We start from the raw sequence: 19926 nt of genomic DNA, 5'->3' as shown, positions 1-19926 counted from the left end.
GCAGGACAGCACTTCCCTTTTCTTCTGTAAACCCGTTTCCTGCCTCCCCTTGGGTTTCTTCAACGATACAGGAAGAGGAAGGCCTCCGGGTCTTTCTCCCTTCCACCCGGCGAATGTGGGAAACCGTGCCCTCCTAGGAATACGCACACCTAGCCTGTTACTCCAGCGAGCGCCCAGAACAAACCGCCCCGCCGGTGCAAGAAGCGGGCCCCTTCGGACAGCAGATGCGGAGAGTCCGCGTCCACTGCCGGTCTTGCCCGCGCCGTGATGCGGGCAGCTGCAGGGTTGGCTACCCCGAGGGAGACCCGCGCCCCACCCGGTCGCACCCCACGCGCCAGCGCCCCGCACCCGCCGAGGCGAGCGGTGCCGCCCCGCGCCCCCCTCACCCCGAGGGCCCAGATGTGCGGTCCCGGGCGCCTAGGGCCTGCGCGTCCCCAGCACATCTCCACCCCGGTTCCTGGTGCCGCGGCCTCCTTTCCAGGCCCTTACCCCGGTGCCGTTGTCGCACACCACCACCTTTCTGCCCTGGCTGTCCATGGTCCACCCCGGAAGAGCCGCTGCCGTCGCACAACCTACAACCGCCGCCGCCGCCGCCGCCCGGCCCTGGCCGCTTCCTCCTACTCCCTCTTCGCGGCCCCTCCTACAACCCAATTTTTTTTTTTCCTTTACCCGGAAGTTACCGCCCAGCCCCGCCCGTCATTTAGCCGAAGGCCAGGGCGGAAGGGGCGGGACAGAGCGGAGGAAGGAATGATTGGCGGCGATGAAGACCAATAAGAAATGGGTTCATAACTTCCGTCCCGGTGGCCCCGCCCCAGTGTTCTTAGTTGCTCCTGCTCAGCGCTGTATTTGGTCTTAATGGCGGCCGATGTCGATGTTGTGCGATGTGTGCTTCTTTCTCTAAAGCGTCGCAGGAGTTAAGGGTGCGGCTTCACAGACTGCGGAAGATTCAGGCAGGTGAAGGACACCGGGTCTGCCGCGAGGTGGCAGTGGAATGTGGTAGAGAAGCCATTCAGGCGGCCGTGGAACAAAACTGTTGGTGTGTCATTTATGTCATTGGTGTGTCTCAATGGATAGAGCTGGAATAGATGAACACAGTTTTTTGAAATTATGTGTGTATTCGATTCCTGCCTAGCTCTGCCCCAGCTGCCGTATGAGCCCTTTCAGTAGCCCCAATCTCTTCAAACGGCTTAAGTACTTGTACTTAACTCCGCTTGGAAATCAAACGACTCCAATTTTGGGGCTGGCCCAGCCAGTCAAAAGTTTTGTGAATGGGTATACCCTGGCCTTTCCGTGGGGATGATAATCTATACTTCCATGGATAGTTGCAGGGGTAACATTCTGTACACAGGACAAAAATTCATTCAACGCTAATTATTTAGTATTAATCTCATATTTTCTAGCCTGTGGTTCTCTTGATCCATAATACGTCCCTTTTAAAAAATATTTATTTTGGGCTGGGGATTTAGCTCAGCAGCATAAGCGCCTGACAGGCAAGCCCAAGGTCGTGAGCTCAATTCCCGGTACAAAGAAAAAAGAAAGAAAAATATTTATTTTGTGGTAGTGGGGATTGAACCCAGGGTGTTGTATATACTACACAAACATTTTTCACAGAGCTGTATCCCCTAACCCTTCCTATTTGATTTTTTTTGAGACAGGGTCTCCCTATGCAGTTCAGGCTGATCTTGAGCTCACTTTGTAGCCCAGGCTGGTCTTGAACTCTCAAGGATCCTCCTGCCTCAGCCTCCCGAATGCTAGGATTATTGGCATGAGCCACCATGCCCTGCTTTCCTATTTTATTTTGAGACAGAGTCTTGCTAAATTGTCTGGGCTTGACTGAACCTTATATCCTTCTGCCTTATCTGGAGGAGCAGAGTTTCCAGGGAGTGTGCCACTACATCTGGCTTCATTTTTTTTTTTTTCATTCTTTGTTAATTCTAGCTTTTTGAGCAGGATCTCACTATGTAGTTCAGATTGACCTTGAACTCTCTATGTAATACAGCCTGGCTTGAAATTTGCAGTGGTTCTCCACCTCAGCCTACAAAGTACTGAGATTACAGGTGTGTATCATTATGTCCAGCTGTGTTTTTTCTTTTAATCAGTTGGCAGACTTGTACTCATACTTGGAGATCCAGCTTGTCATACCTCTGAAGACTTTGCTGATCCCCTGAAGATGTTCTCTACCCTTGCTATTCCTTTACCATGAATATATAAAAAGCATTATGGTGCTTATTATACTCAACAAATGTTTACTGGATGAATGACATTCACATTTTAAAAGTGTGGTTATTTTTGAAAGTAGATAACATGTGCCTTCCACATGGCTGTACATACAGTACAATTAAAATAAAATTTGAATCATGAACCATCAACTCATTATTCTTTCTATAGTACTAACAGTCTCTCAACTCTTTATCTTTTAAGGTCTAATGGGATACAGTGCTCTACTGAAATTTAATCTTACATGGAAGAACCAGGCCAGTAGTGCACAACAATAATCCCAGCATCCAGGAGGCTGAAGCAGGAGGGTCACCATGAATTTGAACTTGTGACCTCATGCATGCCAGGCAGGCACTTTGCCACTGAGCTAAATCCCCAGCCTCAACCCCCACATTTTTGTTTTGTGCCTTTTTGAGACAGGGTCTCACTGTGTATTTCAGGCTGGTCTTGAACTGACCTGTGTAGCCCAGGCTGGCCTCGAACTCCTGACAGTCCTCTTGTCTCAGCCTCCCAAGTGCTGTGATTACAGGTGTGTGCCATCATGCCTGGCTGGTAACCCAACATTTTAGGCAATTGTATATTTGGTTGGAGGAAACTTCATTTTACTTTTTTTGGCACTGGGGGTTGGAGGGATGGACAGGATCTCACTATGTGGCCCAGCCTGGCCTCAAACTCATGATCCTCTGGTCTCAGCCTCCCAAATGGTAGGATTATAAACGTGAGCACCATGCTGCCTGGAAACTTAATTTCTAGTCTTCTGTTAAGACTTTATGTGTATTATCCTACACAAAAACCTTGCTGGGTAGATACCCCCATTTTGTACTTGGAGATGTTAAATAATTAACATGAGAGCTTTAAAAATTTGACTTAAGGCTCTTACTATAAGTGACCAAAGGTGACCTATGAAAATGATTCACTACTTTCTTGACTCAGAGAACTCCACAAAATCATGCAAATCAAGAGGCTCAAATCTTCCTGTTCACTTTAAGAACACCTGTGAAACTGCCCAGCCCATCAAGGGTATGCATATCTAAAAGGCCATCAGACATCTGAGGGATGTCACATTAAAGAAGCAATGTGTGCCATTCCAGCGTTACAGTGGTGGAGTTGGTATGTGAGCACAGGCCAAACAGTGGAGCTGGATGCAAGGTTAGTGGCCCAAAAAGAGTGCTGAAGTTTTGCTGCACATGCTTAAAAATGCAGAGTGTAATGCTGAACTGAAGGGTTTAAGCGTAGATTCATTGAACACATCCAGGTGAAAAAAACTCCCATGATGCACTGCTGTACTTACAGAGCTCCTGGCCACAATCACCCATATGAGTTCCCCCTGCCACGCTGAGATGACCCTGACTGAAAAGGAACAAACCATTCCTAACCCACAGGAGGAAGCTGCACAGAAGAAAAGATATCCCAGAGAAACTGAAGAAACAAAAACTTACAGCATGGGAACAGGATGAGCATAAAATAAATGCAAATAAAAGAAAAAAATCTAGGCTTAGAGTATAGCTCAGTGGTAGAGCACTTGCTTAGTATGTGCCAGGCCATGGGTTCCCACACACACAAATAACATTTAACAATTTAAGACAAACTACCTAACTTAAAAGTGTGTGAGGGCCAGGAATATAGCTCAGCAGCACAGTGCCTGTGTGGCAAGTGTGAGGTCATGAGTTCCACCCCTGGTGCAAATAAATAAACAAAAGAGCCTAAACTGGGCCTGGTGGTGTATGCCTGTAATCCCAGACCTAGGAAGGCTGGGGCAGGAAGATCACTGTGAATTCAAGGCTAGCATGGGCTATATAAGTTGAGTTCAACTTACAGATTTATGGACTACATAGCAAGACTCTCAAAAAAAAAAAAAGTGAAAACATGAGTAGATGTTTTATCAAGGTAGATTTATGAATGCCTCATAAGCACATGAAAAAAGTATTCAACATCTTATTAAGGAAGTGTGAGTGAAAACAGTAAGATACCACCTCACATTTGCTAGACTAATTGTAATCAAGAAGACAGGAAATAGAATTAGTGTTGGGACTGATGTAGAAAAACTGGAACCCTCATGTGTTTCTGGTGAGTATTTAAAAGGGTACAGCCACAGCTTGAGAGTTTTTCCAAAAATGAAGCATGAGGTTACTATGTAACCTCATAGTTCTAAATATGTACTCAGAAGTTTCACAGAATTGTATACAAATGTTTATAGCTAGATTACTCATAATAGGTAAAAAGTGGAAATAATACAAATGTCCATCAATATGAATGAGCAAACAATTTCTGGTATGGTATATCCATACAACAAAATGTTACCTACCAATAAAAATGGACTGATACTTGTCAGGTGTACACCAGCACACGTGTAATCCCAGCACTTAGGAGGCTGAGGCAGGAGGATCACCAAGAGTTTGAGGGCCATCTGGGCCACATATGAGAACATGTCACAAAAAACAAGAAGAAACAACAACAGCAAAAAAAAACAAAACAAAAAAAAACATGGTGTGATATGACAAACCTTAAACAACATTCTATTAGATACCGAAAGGCTATAAAGCTATTAAGCTTTAAAGCTATTCTGTTGAGAGTTCTAGAGAGAAAAAGCACATTTGTAGATACACAAAGAAAATTAGCAATTGATGGGGTTAGGAGTGTGATCCAGGATTGGTTGCAAGTGATTACAAGACCATTTTATGGGGTGATAAAAAAAAAAGCTCTAAAACTAGATTTTGGTCATTGTTTTGTTTTGTGAACGAGTCTGCTGTAGTTCAAGCTGGCCTTGAGCTCACTATGTATCCCAGGCTGAACTTGCCACAATATTCCTGCCTCAACCTCCCAGGTGCAGGGATTACAGGTGTGTGCCACCGTGCCTGGTTCTACGTCTTAATAATTGTTACATAACTATGAATTTACTAAAAATCATCAAACTGCACACCTACAATTCGTAAATTTTGAGTTAGGGAAACGATATTTTATTCCTTCAACAAAATTGCTTAAAAATTGTTACTTGCCCAGATTTGCCTATCATATGACAGAACCAGGATTACACACAAGTGTGCCTGCCTCCAAAGCCTGAGCTTGGTAGCTTTTTGTTTTTGTGTCTTACTCTGTAGTCTAGACTGCCCTTGAACTCACAGTACTTCTCCTAGAGGACTGGCATGCCAGCATACCCAGCTACTCCTAAACTGTTTAGCATACATCTAAGAATAAACATAAACAAACGACAGTATTATCACATCTAAGAAAAATTCATAATAATTGTGTATCATAGAGACTAATTCTCTATCAATAATTCCATTCCACAGTATGTATTTCCCGAGTTTTCCCTAAAGTGTTTACAGTTGTCTTCCTCCAAAACCAAGATCCAAACATGGTTCATATGTTATTTTTGTCATTTTTATTGTTTTAGTCTTTTTTAAATTTAAAATTTTTTATTAGTACATGTTTACATTGTATAATATTTACATTCATTGTGGGGAGTTGCTATATGTACATAACACATCCTAATTTTCTTTACTCCCCCCTCCTCTAAAGTAATCCTTTAAACTCTAAAGTAATCCTTTCCTTTTTTTCCTATCAGATTGACTTTTTTGAAAAGTGCAGGAAATTTGGTTTATAGAAATGTCCCATGTTCTGAATTTGTCTGATTCTTTCCTCACGGTTCATTACATTTTAAAGTGATATTTTTACAAAATACTAGACAGTTTTTATAGTCACATAGTTCGAGGCAGTATAAAATTAACATTGTATTGACATAAAACCAAGTATATCTCCTTTGATACTATAAACATGCTGTTATTGATTTAAATGTAGCCTAGGATAAATAAAACTGTCATGTCAAAAAGAAGTATGAAAAAAAGTATGTGTAATAGTATGCTTGGAAAAAGGAATAAATAGCATCCAAGTTGATAAAATTTTACTAATTTCCTGGCTTTATTTAGCCTCTTGACTATTTTAGATACTCTGTATCTCAGGACTAGAAGAAAATAATTCTGAAGAATTATTTTGAATGTTTATAATTTTATGGCCTTAAATTATTTTCATAGAATAATCAGCATGAGGCCCTGGTTTTTGATACTCAGCACTACCTCAAAACAAGCAAACAAAAACCTTACAATGAATCTTATGTGACCACTCCCTATTTTTTTTTTTTTTTTTTTTTTTTTGCACCAGGGATCGAACTCAGGACCTCATGCTTGCCAGGCTGGTGCTTATGCTGCTGAGCCAAATCCCCAGCCCGTTGATTCTTTCTTCCTTTTCTTTCTTTTTTTTTTTTTTTGTAGGGGGAAGAAGACTGAATTCTCAACCTTGCACTTACCAAGCAAATGATTAAACCACTGAGCTTAAACCACTGAGCTAAATCCCATGTTCTGTTCCCTACTTTGAATATGCATCAGTTTTCTGCCATTCTTGTATGATCTGGCTCCACCTACACATCTATGGTTGTATTTGTATTCAAGATGAGGTCTTGGTTTGTTACCTGGGCTGGTCCCAAAATCAGGGCTGCACTCCCCCACACACATTCAGGAGGTTGAGGAAAAGCATCACTGTGAGTCTGAGCCCAGCCTGGTTACAAAGTGAGTTCAAAACTAGCCTGAACTACATGATGAGACACTGGCCTGATATCCCTGTCCCCAGTAAATTCATGAGCTCAAGATGTCTTCTGCCTTGGACTCCTGAGCAGCTGGGAGTACAGGTGTGTGCCTCTATGCCCAGTTTGTTGTTCTTGTTGCCAAGATACTGTAAAAGTATCTCTGAAGCATCTTACCCTCTCCTGGTTTTGTTTTTATAGGCAGGACTGGGAATCCAACACAGGGACACTCCTCACTAAGCTACATGCCCGGCCCTTTTCATTTTCTTATTTTGAGACAAGGTCTCCATAAGTTGCCAATGCTGATCTTGTGCCTCTGCCTCCCAAGGACTTGAATTACAGATGTGCATGACCACGCCCAGCACCTTTCTCTTTTAAACACTTAGGTATGTGCTTCTAAGAATAGAAATTTTCAAAAGCAACCACAATATCATTGGTATACCCAACAAAATTAACAGTAAGTTCTTGTTATACTCCAGATTCAATTTATGTAAATTTTCCTCAGCTGTCTCAAAAATGTCCTTTTTTTTAAAAAAAAAAAAATCAGGATCTAAGCAAAGCCTGTTAATTGCACTTGGTTGATATTCTCATCACAGTATTTTTTTCTTTCTTTTTATGCCATTTTTTGCTAAAGACCAGCTCATTTGGTCTATAGAATTTCTCATGTTCTGGACTTACCTGTTTGTATCCACCGTGTTGTTTTTCCTGTCCCGCCAGACTCCAGGTGCTTTATAACCTGGTAGTGAGATACAGAAGCTTGATTAAGGTTAATTATTTTGGCAGGAGTATTTATAGGCAGTGGCTGCATCACTCTTGGAGAAATGTGTCTGAATGTCCCGTATTTAGTAATATTTAAATTATTAATGCCAGATGTGGTGGCTCACACCTGTGATCCCAGCACTTGAGAGGCTGAGGCAGGAAGATCACTGTGAGTTTGAAGGCAGCCTGGTTACTTGGTAAGTTCAAGGCTATCCTGAATGATATGGCAAGACTTTGTCTCAAATAAATTATGCAAAAATTTTTTCAGTATGTTCTGAGGTTATCAGATGATCTACGACAGAAATTCCCCATGAATTGTCACTTATTAGTTTTAGCAGCCATCAATGGTTCTTGGTCCAGGAAACATGATCAAGCACAGTTTGCCCATCCTATAATTTCTCACTTCTAGATTTTGACATCATTAGTCTCTAGAGTAGCTTTCAAATAGAAGAATTATAACTTTGAAACTAATTCAGTTAATGATTTTTTAAAATCAGAAAATAAATCTCTTAGGCACAGTGGAAATCAACTAATTTCAGGTGTTTTTGTTGTTGGTGGTGGTTTTGTCTTTTTGAGAGAGGGTCCCATTATGCAGTTCAGACCACCTGGAGCTCACTTTGTAGCCCAGGCTGGTCTCGAACTTGCAAGGATCCTCCTGCCTCAGGCTCCCGAGTGTTGGAATCATAGGCATGCGCCACCACACCTGGCTGGCTTCAGTTCATGTTTTAGATGTGATATTCCTCCTTCCTTCCTCCTCACTCTGCCCTCCCACCGTATACAATAACAAACTAAAATGGATGAAAGACCTGAATAAAAGAAGTAGGTGTGGTGACGCACTCTGCAATCCCAGTACTCAAGAGGCTGAGGCAAGAGGATACCCATGAGTTTGAGACCAGCCAGAAATACACCCTGTTTCAAATTAAAAAAAAAAAAAATCCAAAATGACACTGAATATAGAAGCTGAAATAGAAATTCTTAAAAGGAAACAGAGGTACAAGTTTTCATGACCTCCAGTTAGGCTGTAGCTTTTTGTAGATAATGCCAAAGCACAATAACAAAAGAAAAAATTGTTAAGTCAGATAATCAAAATTCAAAATGTTGCTAGGTATGGTGGCATATACCTATAAAGCCAGCACCCTTGGCTGGCAAGTTCCAGACTAGCCTGGGCCACTTAATGACTTAGCAAGTCCTTGTTTCAAAAATTGAAAGTAAACAAAAAGGCTGGGATACAGCAGTGGCATAGTATAATGGGAAGAGTTGAGGATCCATCAGAGGGACTCGGATGCAAAACCTGGCCCCTGGGGGCTGGGGATTTAGCTCAGCGGCATAAGCACCTGTCTTGCAAGCAGGCAGTCGTGAGTTCGATCCCTGGTACCGATAAAAAGGAAAACGAAAAAAAAAAAAAAAAAAAAAAAAAAAACCTGGCCCCTCTTCTTAGCTCTCTCCTTGAACAAACAACTTAATCCTGTATATGAATATTTCGGTTGATCTTCACAGCAAAAAATGTAGGGATTGCTGGTCATCTCCTCTCTGTCTCTCTGACTTTCTCTCTTTTAATAAATGAGGAAACAAGCTAGTAAACTTAAGTGACTAGTTAGGTTCACATTTCCATGAACAATAAAACTAGTGCTTGTACTTTTGTCTCCAAAGCTATGCCTCCTAATCAAATATAAACCATAATCCTGGTTTATCAATTCATGGTGTCAAACATACCTTTTCTTGACCAAAAGATATGAGTCATTTTCCAAGGTTTGATTTTTCTGGTTTCAAAACACTTTGTAAATTGAATTAGTAATGAGAAAAGTGATATGTAATTGTGGTGCCTGTGCAAAGAGAATGAAACAACTCAAAAAGAGAATTGCGTCTCCTTTCCTAACCTCACTAGAGTTTTGATCTGACCGGGTGTCACTGTGAGGTCAACAAACATACACTGAATACTCTGACATGTTAGGTACCACTGTGGGACCTGGATGTGGTGCTTGCTTTTATGTGAGTCTTTTGTTCTTGTTAGGAGACCTAAATATTAAATGAGCAAACTTAAAAATACAGCGAGTTAGTGGGAAGTGCTATAAGGAAAACAGCCGAAGGTGACTTAAGACTTCTCTGAGGAGGTAACATAGAACCTGAACCCTGCAGTCACTGTTGGATTTGGCTGTGAGCGACAGAAAACCCAGATAACAGTGGCTTAGAAAACTGGTGTTTAGGAGCTGGGAATATAGCATGGCAGCATATGCACCTGCCTGGTAAGCATAAGGGCCTGAGTTCAGTTGCTGGTACCCAAAAAACAAAAAAAGGTGTCTATTTTTCTGCTACGTAAAGATCCTGTCACACGGCAGTCCTCACTGCGGTTCTGCTCACAGTGTGAGCTGCTTATGCTATACCAACCACTTCCACCCTGCAGCTACCGGGAAGGAGGAAGGGCTGGGCTGGGTGTAGTGTGGAGACGTGCAGAGAGGGGAGCTGCTGTCTGCAAGAGGGGCTGGAAATGCCCTGGCGGTTCTGGACAGCACTGTGCTGAACGGAAAACTAACATCTATTTCTTTTGTTTATTTGATATCGGGATTTGAACTCATGATCTCGTGCATGCTAGGTAGGCACTTGTGCCACTGAGTTAAATCCGCAGCTCTAACAGCTGTGTTTTAAAGAAGACAGGAAGATGTTGGGGAAAACTAGTGATCTTTGCTTTAAAGCAAAGCAAGACATAAAAACGAGCAAAACGAGCACATCATATTTGTCCAAGGAACTGAAGGCCAACGTGGCTGGCAGGAAGAATGGGGGAGGCCGGGCTTTGTAAGCCACTGGGGACACTAGGAAAGGCTGGGAGCAGATCTGCAGTTTTGTTTTGAAAACCAAACTTTGAGAAATGATAAGGGCAGCTGATAAGGTGGGGTACATTTTCTCCATTCTGTCCCCACTGACTCCAATAAAATGACAGTTTAAAAAAACTCACAAGACACAGATACAGAAAAAAGATAAATGAATATCAGCAAATATTTGCAAACTGGAGAGCAAATGAAGCACTGATGGTTACTAAGCAAACTTCACAAAGTTTAACTTTTGCCAAGTGCAGTGACATATGCCTGTAGTGTTCAGGAAGCTGAGACCGGAAGAGTACAACTTCAAGGCTAGTCTGAAAATAAAAAGACCTGGGGATACAGCTCAGCACTCCTGGGTTCAATCCCTAGAACTGTACCACAAAAAATAAAAATGAGCAAAACAATAAAAATTGCCCAACACTTGCTGTGAGGATATGGAAAAAAGAAGCAATCCTGTAAAGGAACTGATTGAAAAATGTTAAAAATCAGTTGGAGCTGGGTATGGTGGTGCCACCCTGTAATCCTAACACTTGGGAGGCTGAAGCAGGAGGAGGGTGGCAAATTCAAGGCCAGTTTGAATTGCATAGCAAGACCCAGTCTCAACAAACAAACAAAAACCAGGAATTAAGTGTGCATCAGTCTAGTCTCAGGTAGAAGAGAATATTTTAGGGAAGACATTTTCTTTTTCTATCCCCTCAACGCCCACCCACGCATGCACACTCTACAGACTTTAATGTGTGTGTAGATTGTAGGTAGAATACTAAGAACTAAGCAATGATAGAGTTTTTACTTATTTTCAAGCCTCTTTTCCTACTCCACTGAAGAAGCTGAAAATTAGACTAATTACAATGAATTGCCGAAGCAGGAAAGATCTCAGCCTTCCCAGGGCCTGAGACAGTTAAACCACCCCTTTGCTGTTGTCCTCCACCTCTCCCCACGGCTCACATGCCCATTCTGCTGCCCTCTCCACAGGCCCCACCTAGAAGCTGGGGTCACAAACAGTCGAGGTCCCACCTGCCATTGATATCCTGCTGCCTCTCACACACCCAGCGGTTCACCGAGCTGTGCCTAGTTTTAGAGCTCAGCCACTGCTTCTGAGAGCCTTTGAGCCACACGACCTGCCCAAGCACGGAAGGGACTGAGCACTGTGTAATGAATGACCTTGCGCTCCTCCCGGGAGCTAGGCGGCCCTCTCCAGCCGGCAGTCCTTGGCCCAGGTCAACCAGGCTGGAGAGAACCTGGACAGCTGCTCCTGGCCCACCTACTTACAGGGCAGCATTGGGGGGGGGGGGAGACAGAGGGAGGTGAGATCCAGCAGGAGGCGACACATGCCCGACGGTGATCCCCGGTTCCTGCTGCTGTTGCTGAAGAACGCCTGTCACAAGCCAGGGTGCACTCTGCAGAGTGCTGGGGTGCAGGAACAAGGTGACTGATCTGCTTTTAGGTCTCGCTGCTGGTTCTCCAGCGTGGCTCTGAAGGACGTTAACTTGTCACCTGCGCTGCGCCAGTGGCAGCCCAGACCCCACACCTCCAATAGAGTCAGGAGGAGAAACTGCCAGATTTGTGTAAGGCTCTGCAGCTCCACCGGCGGACCCTTGGGGCCCAGGCACACGCACAGTAGCAGGAGGCCGCAGCCCAGGGAGCAGACTGAGCCCAGCTAGGGTGGAGGCGCGGAGGGGATGCAGTGGAGTAGGAGGTCCTTCCCTCTCCTTTGACTCTTTTGTCGAGGCTCCATTACCTGGCACAATACAAACCATGCTAATAGTGTATCCTAATTGATCAGATTTTAAGCCTCAAGGTCCTTTAGGCTTTTAGATAAATATGAAAGACACCCTACCTTAATGCAGCATTTTTATAAGATTTGTAGTTTATCATCTATGCTGCTACCTAATTTCAGCTACTTACTTTTGATTTTTGTCTATTTTCAAAATAGACCATATTGTGTCCTGAGGCTCATTAATTTAATACGCTGTAAATTTTATTGTAAGTTGTAATATGAACTACATTTTTATTATAAATTGTAATATATAAGTTGTAAATTTCATTATGAGTTGTAATATACACTACATTTTATTATAAGTTGTAATATATAGTGTAAGTAGATAATATATATGATAAAAGTTACATCTATAGGATCAATTATACAATAATATTTTATTTTACTCAGAATTGGACATTTAGTACCTGACTTTTGGGAAGTGTCTTATCCCACTAATAGTTTTTAAAAATAACCAGGTTTGAGTTATTTCTTTTTATGTAATCTAAAGGAAAATTGTGCTGGACAAAAGTACCCAACCTAAACTTCTGGCTGGGCGTGTGGCACACACCTGTAATTCCAGCATTTGAGAGGCTGAGGCAGGAAGATCACATTGAGTTTGAGGCCAGCCTCAGGCAACATATGGAGTGCAAGTCTGACCCGAACTACCTAGTGAGACTCTGTCTCAAAAACAAAACCATAAGCTTCTGACCTCTGATTTGTCATCACTAAGTGAAAAACAAATAATTAGAACAGAAAATTTTACATATAAGACTCAATGAAGTTATCTAGATAAGATGCATAAAATTTAATTAAACTCAGAATCTATGTATCTCTAATCTATACAAGCTGCCCTATGGTTTCAACTTTGTGATTAAAATCTGGATGTTATTAATTTGTTATTGGGCAAAGAACAGACACAAACCGTGCGGGGGTCGTGATAAATTTAAACCTCAAGGGCTGGGAATTTAGCTCAACAGCAAAAGTGCCTGCCTTGCAAGCGTGTAGTCCTGAGTTCGATCCCGGGTACTGGTAAAAAAAAAAAAAAAAAAAAAAAAAATTTAAACCTCAAATGAATATTCAAAAGGAAAGTGTTTCATGGCCAAGTCCCCAAGCTGTAGCGTCTGGAATACCAAGAGTGTTTTTCACAAGCTGTTCCAGGCCTTGAAGCTAAGCAAACAGGCCTAAAATAAAAATATGTGCCTTTATGGATCTAAAAATAGAGCCCCAGAAGCCTAAGCTGGGGCCTCTTCTCTTGGCTTGGAGGCCTGAGGACCAGCTCTTTAGGCCACAGGGCAGGGGATCTTACCTGCACCCGGGCTTCCGGAGCCGGCTGACAGCTTCACCTGCAACTCCTCTGGGAACTCTGGCCTGTCTCCCATCTCTTCTTTCAGAGCAGTGCGGAGGAGGTCGCAGGGAGTTGTGCTCTTCCCACAGCTCTGAAGCAGCAGAGCGTGTAGCCCAGTGGGTCCGGGAGGATCCCATGGAACACTGTGCGGTTTACTTTGGGCTGTCAACGTCTATTCTTCGCAGTTTCAGGAGGATCTGCAGGGTCTCAGGCTGCCCGTCCTCCTGAGTCCAGCACCTGGGGAGCAGAGGACTGGGGATGCACCTCTCCAGTGCTGTGTGATGGGAATTGCTGCTCTGTGGGATGGTGAAGAGAGCGGGAGGTGCCCGGAGTCCTCTAGACTTGTCACAACCTTGTCAGAGTCTTTATAATTGTCTGTGTGCAGTGCTGGGGACCCAACCCAGGCTGCACAAGCGCTCTACCACTGAGCCGAGCCTATCCCACCCCACAGTCTTTGATAGCTAAGCAGGGGTGTGGTTGGCTGAGGTAGTAGTTAAGGTGCCCTTGACCCTGGAGCAGCAAACGCCTGAACTGTAAGGGTGCCACTCGTGCGCCAGTGTTTGTTGATGTTTCTTTTTCCTCAAGATTTGTGATAGTTTGGAAAAAAAACTCACAGGTAAACTGCGGAGCCTAAAAATAGTGAAAAAAAAATGAAAGAAAGGCCAGGTATGTTGTTACTATATAGAATATATTCAAGTGTGAATATTTTACTACTTATCTCCTAAAATATACACAAATCTATTATTAAAAACTTTTAAGAGCCGGGCGTGGTGGCTCATGCCTGTAATCCCAGCACTCGGGAGACTGAGGCAGGAGGATCATTATGAGCTCGAGACCAGCCTGGGCTACAAAGTGAGCTCAAGCCCAGCCTGAACTGCATAGGGAGACCCTGTCTCAAAGAAAAAAAAAAAAAAAAAAAACTTTTAAAATGTTTTAAGTGTTTTCACACAAACTGAAGGTGCTCATTTAGTCAAGAGAAATGTAAACAAACATTCTGATGCAGGATTAAATCATCATGGTGACCAGGCAGGGTGGCACACACCTGTAATCCCAGCAGTCAGGAGGATGGGCAGGAGGATCGAGGGTTCAAGGCCAGCCTGGCCTACACAGTGAGATCTTGTCTCAAAAAAAAAAAAAAAAAAAAATCAGGGGCTGGGGATTTAGCTCAGCGGCATAAGCACCTGCCTTGCAAGCAGGTGGTCGTGAGTTCGATCCCTGGTACCAATAAAAATGAAAAAGACAAAAAAAAAAAGTCACATAAATGAATTGTAGCTGTTAACAATTAATTTTAGTACAGACTGCATTATAATTTCACTTTTTGTTCCCCACAGGGTCTTGCTATATAGTCCTGGGTAGCCTGGAACTCATGACGTAGCCCAGTCTAACCTCGTGCTCACAGCAGTCCTCCTGCTTCAGCCTCCTGAGTGCTGGGATTAGAGTGTGTACCACCATAGCTGGCTTTTTGTACCATAATTTCATAGTCACCTCCTGCTACTGTTTGTGGTGACCTCAAATGATTATCTGCTTAAAATGCTGTGTGACAAAAAAGGCCATGCAACACTGACCATTCCCATATGAGCTGTTCATCTGTCCAGTAAATTGCCAGTCATGGTCCAAAGTAATGTTAAGGTTCCCATGTAATTTGCTTCCATTATATACATAGTATATTCACATATACATATATATGTGTATATACTTGTATGTGTATTAGAAACAGTGGCACATGTCTATAATCCCAGCTGCTGGGGAAGTTGAGGCAGAAGAGCAGTAATTTGAGTCCAACTCAGGTGATATAGTGAAACTTTGTCTCAAAGTAAAAAAATAAAAAGAGCTAGGGATGTAGCTCAGTGATAGAGTGCCCTTGGGTTCAGAATCCTCATATCTACAAAACTTGATCAACTTCTTATAGTGTGACTTAAAGGCTATTAGCAACATTTTGGAAGGGTTCAAAATTTATGTTGCTTTTTAGCTTTATGGAGGTGGGCAACTCCCACATGGTTTAAGCACCTGGTTTGTCTTTTTGAAACAGGGTCTCTCTATGTAGTTCAGGCTGGCATTCAACTCACTTTGTAGCTGAGGGTGGCCTCAAACTCCTGATGATCCTCCTACATCAGCCTCCTGAGTGTTGGGATTACAGGAGTGCACCATCACACCTACCTCAGACTGGACTTTAAAATTTTTTTTTATTTTAAAGAGAATAAAACAAAATAGAACAGAACAAATCAGATCAGAACAAAACAATGAAACTGACACAAAATTTCAAAACAACAGGAAATCAACAGTGGTTACCATTATGTCTCTTATTTTCTTCAAAATAGTTGTTCATATCTTCACACACGATGAATTCAAACAAGACAAAAAATAGTACAAAACCATTCAAAACAGAAGAATGAAAACATTACAAGCCTTCAAAATCAGACAATAGGAAAATTAACATTGGCTACCATAGTGTCTCTTGTTCTCTTCAAAATAGCCGTCCATACCTTCACACATATTGAAATTAAATAATACAAAACAGACTAAAATCAATCAAAACAAAGAATAAAAGCTTTACTGGACTTCAAAACAAGATGATAGGAAATCAATAATGACTATCATAATGTCTCATTTTCTTCAAAGTAGCTGTTCATACCATCACACGTAATAAAATCAACCCTTTGGGAAAAGTTCTAGGCATATATAATCCTATACATGTACATCTATCCTTTCTGTATTAGTGGGAAAAACAAAACAAAACAAAACAAATTACAAGAAAAACAAGAAACAGAAGAGACAAATAACAAAGAACCCAAAACAATGACAATATAGGTTTTCAAAACAAGGTGGTAGGAGCATAACTAAGGTTGTTATTTTGCATAGTTACCTTCAAAAGAGTTACTCAGATTACCAGACACAAGCATGCAACATTGGTCTAATCCTATGACTGTCAGCTGATTTGTTCCAAGAACTAATAGAATTAGTAGCACAATCATTTTAGCTATCTTAAGTGTGTATATACAAATTGATATCTTTTTTCTATGGCTGGACTTTTAAAACTCATTTTGAATAATTCTTTTTGTTTTTGCCCTTATAAATGACTCACATTTTATTTTAACAGGTAGCATGGATTTTACGCATTTTTGTTATGATTGTTTCACAAAGTCCAGTTACAACATTGACAGCTGTGTGTCCCAGGTCTCATCGGTGAAGTACTGTGTGTCAACGTGGTCAGGGTCTCGCATCCATTCAGGCGGTCTCACTTATTCCCCTCACCTTGCTTCCTTTCTCTTTCCTTTTTAATCCTTATTTATCAGAATAAAATTCACCACGTTCACCTCTATGTTCTGTGTTACATTTCTGGAAATATCATCGCTGTTTAATATTTGTTCAGGAAGGCTGGGCAGCACAAACGCCTTCCCAAAGCGCAAGGTTGTGAGTTTGATCCCTGGTTAAAAAAAAATAAAGAAAGAAAAAAAAGAAAAAGAAAAATTTGTTCAGGAAAATAGATAATTGAACACTGTTCTTGGACTGGATTCCCTCTGTAAACAATAAATGCAGACTGGTCATCATCTGGATGTCGTGGAAATCTTACTAAGTTACAGTAGTTCATTCACATCACAGAGCAGTAACACAGCACACCCTCACTTCATGCTTTTTTTTTTTTTTTTTTGAGACACTGTGTAGCTCAGGCTGGCCTTGAACTCATAGTGACCCTCCTGCCTCAGCCCCCTAAGTGCTGGGGTTACAGGTGTGCACGGCCACGCCTGGCAGCAGTTAGCATTCTCTTTGAATATCTGATTGAGGTTTCACCCTGATTGACAGATTTTGAAATTTTGTTGTAGTTTTTCTTTTTCTTTATTTCTTTTTATTCTTTATATTAAAAAATGGATTTGGAGAGAGAGCAAGAGAGAGAGAGAGAGAGAGAGAGAGAGAGAGAGAGAGACTGATTTCACCCAGGGACAGAAAGTTGTGACAGAGAAACAGATAGACCCATTTAGGAATCCTTAAGATAAAATAAATGAGAGTTTTTCTTTTTGATTTGTTAATATTTGGCCTGACGATTAATATAGAAAAAGTGTTTGTTCAGCTTTAACTTTTGAGGACTGCAAAGGAAAGAGTCCCCTAGGAACCTGCTGGTGTTAACAGTGCACCCGTGCATTCCGGCAGCGCAGAGATCACCAGGCCGTTACAGCCTGACCCTGTTCCTGAAAATAAACGAGTCCACGTACTGGAGCTTAAAAGAGTTTGATGTTTTAAGTAAACTAAATGCTGAACAAAATTATGCGGTCTCATTCTCAGCACCACCAGAAGCTGCTCTTTATGAGGAACGTATTTACACTCACGAGCCTATCCATTTCACGTCCACATTGCCTGCTCCTATAGTTTGGAAAGCGTCCCCAGGAGCCAGTGTGGTGAAGGTGGCAGCCTGTGGTGCTGTGGGGATGGAGTGGGACCTTCAGGATCCTGGGGCTGCAGCAGGAAGTTGGGGAGAGCCCTTGAAGGGGCAAGCACATCCTAGCTCCTCTGCTTTTTTCAGGGCCGGGTGGAGGGCAAGGTCTTGCTTCGTAATTGGGCTGACCTTGAACTCATGTAGCATAGGCTGGCCTCAAACTCACCAGCAATCCTCCTGCCTCAGCCTCTCAAGTGGTGAGATTACAGGGGTGCACCACAACATCCAGTTTGTTTTAATTTTTTCTTTGTGTTTTGATAACAGTGTCTCGTGAAGTAGTCCTCCTGCCTCAGCCTCCCAAATTCTGGGATTATGGACATGCATCACCACGCCTGGCTTTTGTTCTAAGTTTTGATGGGTCCTTAAAGACCACTTAAAAATTATCCAAGATGCAGTTGGAAAAGTGCTTAACATCATTAGCCATTGTGTAAGTGCAGGTCAAACCACAAAGAGATGGCATTACACTTATTAGAATAGTGGAATAATGAAAAATTTGAAAAAAGTGATAAACATCAAATGCTGGTGAGAATGTGAAATTGGATTTCTAATATATTGTAAAATACATGCAAAATGTAAACTAATTGCTCAAAGCTTGGCATAGTGGTAAATCAGGTTCTGACCTAGATCCCTAATCTCCCAAATGAGTGCATGGTGAAGGCTTAAATAAATGAGGCAAGTGGTATGATTTTAGGGCTCCAGCAGGGTGAAAAGCTGAGCTCAAGAGACTCCAAGGGCTGAGACAAAGACTTCTCTGGACCGCCTATGTTTATCAGGTCCAAACAAAGAGTGAGGAAACTGAGAAAGCACGGGAAATGAGCAGGACCTCCAGAGTCACTTCAAAGCCTTCTCCAAGTAGTAAATTAAGCCAATGAGGAGAACCATCTTATCTCCAAGATAACATTTCTGGGAGGATTGAGCCTGCAGGAGTGAGATGCCTGCAGCTGCAGTCTCTAGCTACTTAATTAGTGGTGGAGCCAACGTGTCCTCAGCTGTGGCCTTATCTTGCCCTTTGAGGTGTCTCTGGCATCACAGGCCACTACAGGCCTCATCGAGGACCAGTGATTCATAGAGGTTCACTTACTAAGAAGCAGCTCCCGTCACCAGGCAAGGAGCCTAGGCCTAGGGCAGACTCACAGATAAACACAGAAGGCCAATTAGTTGATTTTAAATCCTGCTCAGAGCCTCTTCATAATGATCTGCAACAGCAGTACACACAAATAATCCCAGAACTTGGGCGGCTGAGGGAGGAGGATGCCCAGCCTGGGCAGCTTAGTGACTTAGGGTGGGACTTCGGGTGGGAACTGGGGAATATAGCTCTCAGTTATATAGTTGTGAATGTAGATGTAGTTGTCAAGGCTCTGGTCAATTCTCAGTACCAAAAAAACAAAAAATCATTCTGGAAAATAGTCTACCAGTTTCTTCTAAAATGAAACATGCACTTAAAACATATTCTGGCAACTGCATACTTGAGCATTTATCCCAGAGGAATGAAAACATACAATCATACAGAAATCTATGTACAAATGTTCATAAATTTTATTTACAATAACCAAAAACTGGAAAAAAAAAACCCTGAGATGTCCTTCAGTGAGTGTTTGGTTAAAGAGTGACAGATACAGCCAAACATGGCAGTACGTTGGTTCTAGCACTTTGCAGCTGAGGCAGGAGAATCTCAACTTCAAGGCCAGCCCACACTATAGAGTAAGACCCTGCCTTAAAACAACAGCAAAAGTGTACACATTCATTCCATGAAATAGTAATAGTAACAATAAAAAGAATTGTTTTGAAACCAGGAAGCCCTGAGATAGGCCCTCAGCCTCTGCCCTGCACCTTTGTTTTATTTTTGACAGTCTGGCTAAGTTGCCTGTCATAGTTTGAAACTTGATCCTCCCAGCTTAGCCTCCCGAGTGTCTGGGATGATGGGCATTGGCCACTGTCCCTGGCAAAAAGAAACTTAATACCTGCAACAAATTGCAAGGCACTGTACAGCAATATGCCAGGAAAAATCCTCACAAGGTATCTTAA

At 42.4% G+C, this 19926-nt stretch overlaps 1 protein-coding gene and 1 pseudogene across 2 annotated transcripts in view; one reads left to right on the top strand and one right to left on the bottom strand.

Annotated features, from left to right (window-relative positions):
• Actr2 (actin related protein 2) overlaps positions 1 to 678 on the bottom strand; it is a 37817-nt gene extending 37139 nt beyond the window's left edge. For both annotated transcript variants that reach the window (XM_003467478.5, XM_005002639.4), the window contains exon 1: positions 490 to 678. In XM_003467478.5, the coding sequence (XP_003467526.2) occupies positions 490 to 537 (48 nt within the window). In that variant the 5' untranslated portion in view covers positions 538 to 678. The remainder of the gene's footprint in view (positions 1 to 489) is intronic.
• A 2-nt stretch (positions 679 to 680) lies between these two features.
• On the top strand, positions 681 to 4678 carry LOC134471288 (large ribosomal subunit protein uL22-like; annotated as a pseudogene).
• Positions 4679 to 19926: the final 15248 nt, after the last annotated feature.

This window comes from Cavia porcellus, unplaced genomic scaffold (assembly GCF_034190915.1).
Source record: "Cavia porcellus strain 051 isolate PalLab524CR breed Dunkin Hartley unplaced genomic scaffold, mCavPor4.1 scaffold_18, whole genome shotgun sequence".
NCBI lineage: Eukaryota > Metazoa > Chordata > Mammalia > Rodentia > Caviidae > Cavia > Cavia porcellus.
This window is presented reverse-complemented; position numbering and strand designations above follow the sequence as displayed.